Here is a 6345-nt window from a genome sequence, read left to right on the forward strand (position 1 = left end):
TACATTTGTCTATTCATTTCATTATTTGGAAGAGTTTACAAGATTTTTAGGTCAAGAGTGCCCTCGTCTGTCTGTGTTGTGAAATTTCTTTAAATGATTTCGCTTCCTACTCTCTCCCCTTCCCTTCTGCTGCTGCAGAGATAGAGGAAACTTTTTTTATGAAAGAATTATTGTGCTTTATTTATTTATTTTCATTGACCAAAGAGGGAGAGGAAGAGGGAAAGTGAGAAAGCAAGCTGCCAGGTCTGGGACTCAAACCATAGTCAGCCAGCCATGTGGGAGTCCAGCACCCTTAATTAACCACCACACTACTTGCCATTCCCAAGGGAGAGGAAACTTTAACGATCATTAATTTGCTTGGGACCAGCAGTTGGTGTGATGGCTATGTCGGCAGACTTCCATGTAGTTGACCGTGGTTTGAGTCCCAGACCCAGTGTCATGTGCCATATAGCAAAAAAAAAAAAAAAAAAAAAAAAAAAAAAAAAAAAAAAAAAAAAAAGAGAGAGAGAGAGAGAAAGGGAGAGAGATTAGTTTGCTAAAACCAAGGAACCAAGAGTTCTTTGACTTGCTTCCTTCTTTCCCTTTTTTTTCTTTCTTTCTTTCTTTCTTTTTTTTTTTTTTTTTTTGTGGTTGGCTACATAAGGAGAAATTGTATGCCCTTTGATATTTTAGACTTTTTTTTTTGACTTCTAAATCTCCAAAGATGCCCTTCACTTATATTTCACTTACTTTTTCCGAAGAAGTTATGGCTTTCAAAGACAGCCACCTTAACTCATATGTACCTGCATTTAGGGCTCTGTCCTTGGTTTTAGAATAATCTTAAACCTTCCACTATCTGCCCCTTCTATTTTCCATGCAATTGTTCACTCTCTGACAAAATATTTTCTAGAAGCATGAGATGTGCTAAAATTTGGTGTTAAAGTATATCTGTAAAGATAATTTGAGATTTAGGTATTTCTTTTTTCTAGTTATTTCTGGACAATGGGATTGGGTAGTTTTATTTGTTCTGTTGTTCCATATTGGAGGATAGGTGGGGAGAAGTGGATTTTAATAGATTGAAATGGGTGCTGGACAATGGTACAGCAGTGAAACACCGTGCTCTGCCTGGCTAATCCATATGGGAAGGATGCCATGAACTTTTGAAGACCCTTCCTAAACCGTGTGTGTGTGTGTGTGTGTGTGTGTGTGTGTAAGTGTATGTTTGTGTGTGTGTCTTGGGGAGGGGTGGTATATCTAACTCAGTCCACTGAGAGGAACTGGGAAAAGCAACCTTATGTTCCAAAGACTTTTCATTCTCAAGAGAGAGGAAACTTTAAGTTTCCTCTTGGGCTCCCAAGTCATGCTCATCACTTTTCTTAAAAATACTCTATGGACTGTGGCCAAGGTTGTGGGTGGGGATGGTCCCTGACACACCTGTGGCAGGCAGAAGGCAGCAGGAAGTCTAAAGTAGCTCCCCCCACTCTCAGTTCTCAGCTGCTGGTCCCTGCACCATGGGGAAGACTTGAGGGCTTAATGACGGAGGGAAGGTGATGGGAGGGGGTGGTCTGGGTCACACCTGGAATGGGCAGAACTGACATAACTTTTTTATTTGACATAAAACTTTTTTTCCCCTGCATTCTAAAAGCATTAAATAATATGGTTCAAGCTGTTCCACTTAGTGTTTTATGTCAGTTTCCAATAATTCTCAAATGATAAAAAACACTGAGTCTTATAAAACATACAGATTAACAGATCTCTCCCCTTGAAATTTTTATTTGAAGGCTCTAGATTGATCTCGCAGTCCCTTCTCCTCCATTCTCCTCTCGGGATCTTGGGCACGCACACACACGTGCCCGGCATGAGTTTAAGCCACCAGGTCCGGGACTCGAACTGTGGTCAACTACGTGGGAGTCCAGCGACATAGCCATTATGCTAACTGCTAGTCTCAAGGCTCTAGATTGATCTTGAACTAAAATATTTAGCAAGTATTTCTAGTAAGCTTGATTTTCAGGGTGTTTTGGGAAAGCTTCAGGATAGCTTAAAACAAATAAAGTGGCACAAGTATTACTGCATTATAAGGTGTATGGGAAATTACTGAACTTACATAAAGGAAGACTCAGAAATCAAATAAAAAATATTAACCTGAAAGAAAAAAAAAAAAAAAAACAGGATGAAAGGGAATCAGAAATGTTATTTAGAGAAAAAAAATCAAACAAACTTTAATCAGGTGTTTATGAACACAGTTCCATGGCTGATTTCCCATTTACTTTGTGATTATAGAAGCAGGGGAATGTTTATTTCCTCTGATCTCACATGAATGTATTTAAAGTTAGTTCATGGGAGTGGGTTGCCGTGAGATGCTAGTTAGGACCTCAGAATCAAGGTTGGTCTCTGAGAATTAAAAGCAAAATTTTCACAAAGCCTTGAAGTTGTTTATCTACTGAAGTCAATCAGCAGTGTGAACAAAATATCTAAGGCATTGATTATGAATACCCCAAATATGAACTGGATGTTACATAAGAAAAGCAGGGCTGGAATGTGATGCTATTCTGTGAGCCACATTTAATAAACTATTTTTTCTCTTGACAGAGAGTGTTATAGTTAATACGTAGAATGTGAAGAAGTTCAATTCATCAAAGTAGAAAGTACAGTGATGGTTACCAGAGGCTGGGGATAGGGTAAAGAGAGAGTTGGGAAGTTCTTGATTAATACAGAGGTTTCTTATAGAAAGCAGCAATATTGATTGAACTCTCTTGCCTGGTAGTGTGACTCTACTACTCAATAATAAATGTATTTCAAAATAAATCTCAAATCTCACCATAAAAAATGATATGTAAGTGATGTGATAAATATATTAATTTGTTTGATTTAATCATTCCACATTGTATACATAAAGCAGATCACATTATATTCATAATTGTATAAAATGATTTGTTAATTAAAATATTAAAAATAATGTAACAAGGGGCTGCTTATAATGGAACGTAAGATAATGAAAAAGTAATCAAAACTTCAGGATTACATGTACAGTTCCATTGATGAGGTTATCAACAGAAATATAGTTGGGCTGTGTAAAAGTTAACTCCATTTTGGTTGGGTTGTTTGGACAAAATGAGTCTCACAGAAGCAACTGAAATCTGAGATTAGTCTTTAAGCTTGTGGCAGTCCAACCATACAGACAAGGGCCATTTACTGAATTTGCCTCTGGACAGGTTCATTGTCTGCCCCACAGGAAATTTCTATAATAGTTCATCCATATCATTTTTAAAAAGAATTATTTTTATTTAACTTTTATTTATTATTTTTTTTAATTTGACCAGAGAAAGACAGAGAGAGAGAAGGAAAGTGAGAAAGCAAGGCACCAGGTTAGGGACTTGAACTACAGCCAGTCATGTGGGAGTCCAGCTCCTTTAACCACTATACCACTTGCTGACCCCATAACCTTAACACTACTGATGGAGGATGCAAATCAAAACCAGAATGGATACCACCTAACCCCAGTCAGAATGGCTAAGATTTAAAAAATAAAGAATGGTAAGGGCTGGCGAGGCTATGGTGAAAAGGGAATTCTCTTACACTCTTGGTGGTCATGTACATTAGTACAGACACTGTGGAGAAAAATATGGAGGTTTTCCTCAAAGACCTACAAATAGAACTACCATATGATCCAGAAATTTCACTCTTGAGTATCTACCCAAAGGATAGAAATACACTTAATCAGGAAAACATTTGCACATCCATGTTTATTACAGCATTATTCATAATTGCCAAGATAGAAAATCGACTCAAATGTCCAAGAACAGTTGAATAGATTGAAAAAATGTGGCACATATACATTTAGAATACTACTCATCCATAAAAAAAAAATGAGATCCTGATATTTGATAGAAAGTAGACAAATATGGAAGATTTAATGCTAAGCAAAGCAAGCCAGACTATGAAAGAAAGGCATTGTATGTTTGCACTTTATATATACCAAATATCTGTACTCTGGTAGACAATGAAAACCTGGAAGTTATAATGGTATGGAAAGCAACTCAGATAATAGAGGCAATGAGGGTGAAGAGTGAGTGATGGGGACTGGGAAGTAGGGAATCAAGGAGGAAAAACAAAACAAAATATTTAACAGACACAAAAATGAAAAATTATCTTGATAATGTGCATGATAATATCCTTGACTGGACTAATGTGTACAATGTGTTCATTCTGGGAAAATTTCTTTTGTATGCTGTAAAGATATATAGTGATTAAGTATAAAAAATAAGAAAAGGAAGAAAAGGGAAAAAAAACATTGGTGGATAAAGACATTGAGAAAGCTATCTCAAGCCTACTGGAGCTAATCAACCATTAAATTTTCATGTCAGTACTTCTTTTATAATCTTTTTTTTTTTTACCTATAGGAACAAATAATACAAATTTGCATATGTTCAATGTTGATGATTACTTGGAATCAGTATTTTTGCAAAGTGGTACAGAGGGTAATAAATTTAACATTTCTTTGTCCTCTTCCTCCAGTTACAGCACCACATTGTAGTCATCGTTGTGTGATAGTGAAGTGTTTACATAAAAAGCAAAGTAAGAACATCTGTGTTTGTTATTCACAACAAATTTCGAATCCCTGCCTTTGGAGAGAATCTGAGTGAATAAAACTGGGCATCTAATGCCAGAGAAAAAAAGTTCTCTCATGTACACAGAGCACTTGGTTAATATCACTAGTAAATTCCTATACTCTGAATTATTTTCTCAATCCAGTCACTCAAAACTGAAACATTCCTTGTAAGCCTTTCTAGTTCAGGCAGGACTCTCTTGTGAAAATTCTCAGTAATGGTCTCACTTTCTCTAAACCCAAGGTTCAAGGAAATTATGTCTATTTAGTTTTAGAAGCACCATTTCCACAGAATAAAGAGACCATCCACATAAAGACAAGGAAGATTCTCTGATAAAGATAATATGTATTCATTGGCCTCATTATAACCCAGCTCCAGTGAGGATGGAAAAGACAAAGAAAAGCATATCAATATTGATAATATTTAACAATAAATATTGGTAATATTTATCAATAAGTAATACCAATGCAACACATATGAAATTATAATTTATGTAATTTTGCTCACATATATTGACTCTATTCATCAATTTTTTCAATAATATGTATCTACACTAATATATAATTTGTTTTGCAATGTAATCTCTACACAGTGACAATCTATTACTTCCTCAATCTTAACGACATTTCAGCATATTTAGGAAAAATAGTAACTTGATGGCTAACTGTGCTGACAAATTCACTGAGACAACTGATGTACAATATGAAACTATTCTGACATTGTACTCACAGATACTTTAAGATCTGATTGTAATACCCCTGATCCACCTCATGTATAGGATAACCATTGTGCAAACCCTGTTATATTTCAGTACACATAGATATTTACTCAGTCTCCATGTACGGAGACTATATAACCCAAATCATTCTTATTACATTTAATAAATCAAAAATCACATTTTTATGTACATTGTCAATTAGGAAAATAGAATATACATTTTCTATGAACTTTCAGAAGAACTCTTGGCTATTAAACATACATTTTGAACAGTATTTGTACTAATTAAAAATATTTATTTTTTCATAAATTCAGAGACAATTGAAAATCATTAAGAATAAATTATTTCATAATATACTTAATATTTTACTTTCTTTGTATATTACTTATTATCATGGTTATACCATAACTAGATACTGACATGATATAGCAAGTCAAATAGGAAACAATAGAAAATTGTCTAATTTTAGTATTATAGTAATACTAAATAATGATTCTTTTTCTAGACACATTGTTAACTATGCATAAATAATGTATAAATAAAAAAGTTTTATTTACAGAGAAAATCTAGATCAAAATAATGGTGAATATCTGTCTAAAATAAATTTTTTCTCAAGGTTTTGTTTTACATTAAATATGTTAAGCAGTATTTTGAATACCATTGGAGATTATCTACATTAATGTGCTTGTTTCAATATTATTTGAAGATGGAATTTAAGACAATATTAAAAGGATTTTTAAGCAGCAATTTTTTCACAGCCATTTTTACCTCTTTGTTCCGTAGACTATAGATCATAGGATTTAACATCGGGGTTAATCCAGCATACACCAATGCCATAAATTTATCTATTTCCTGTGAATCTACTGCTGAAGGCTTCAGATACATGGAGAGTGCTGTCCCATAGAACAAAACCACCACAGTCAGATGGGCTGCGCAGGTCGAAAAGGCTTTGCTTCGTCCATCTGTTGAGCTGATTCTCAAAATGTTGGAGAGGATGAATGCATAAGAGAAACAAATGAGGAGCATAGGTAAGGGAAGAAG

The 6345-nt window shown here is 34.7% G+C and overlaps 1 protein-coding gene across 1 annotated transcript in view; it reads right to left on the reverse strand.

Moving 5' to 3' along the window:
• Positions 1 to 6000: 6000 nt before the first annotated feature.
• The window catches only part of LOC102497709 (olfactory receptor 13F1-like), a 962-nt gene continuing 617 nt past the window's right edge, over positions 6001 to 6345 (reverse strand). The window contains 1 exon segment of the mRNA XM_027774601.1: positions 6001 to 6345. This exon segment is cut by the window's right edge and continues 168 nt beyond it. Within this exon segment, the coding sequence (XP_027630402.1) occupies positions 6001 to 6345 (345 nt within the window).

The sequence above is a fragment of the Tupaia chinensis genome, unplaced genomic scaffold (genome assembly GCF_000334495.1).
Source record: "Tupaia chinensis unplaced genomic scaffold, TupChi_1.0 Scaffold000460_1, whole genome shotgun sequence".
Taxonomy (NCBI): Eukaryota; Metazoa; Chordata; class Mammalia; order Scandentia; family Tupaiidae; genus Tupaia; species Tupaia belangeri.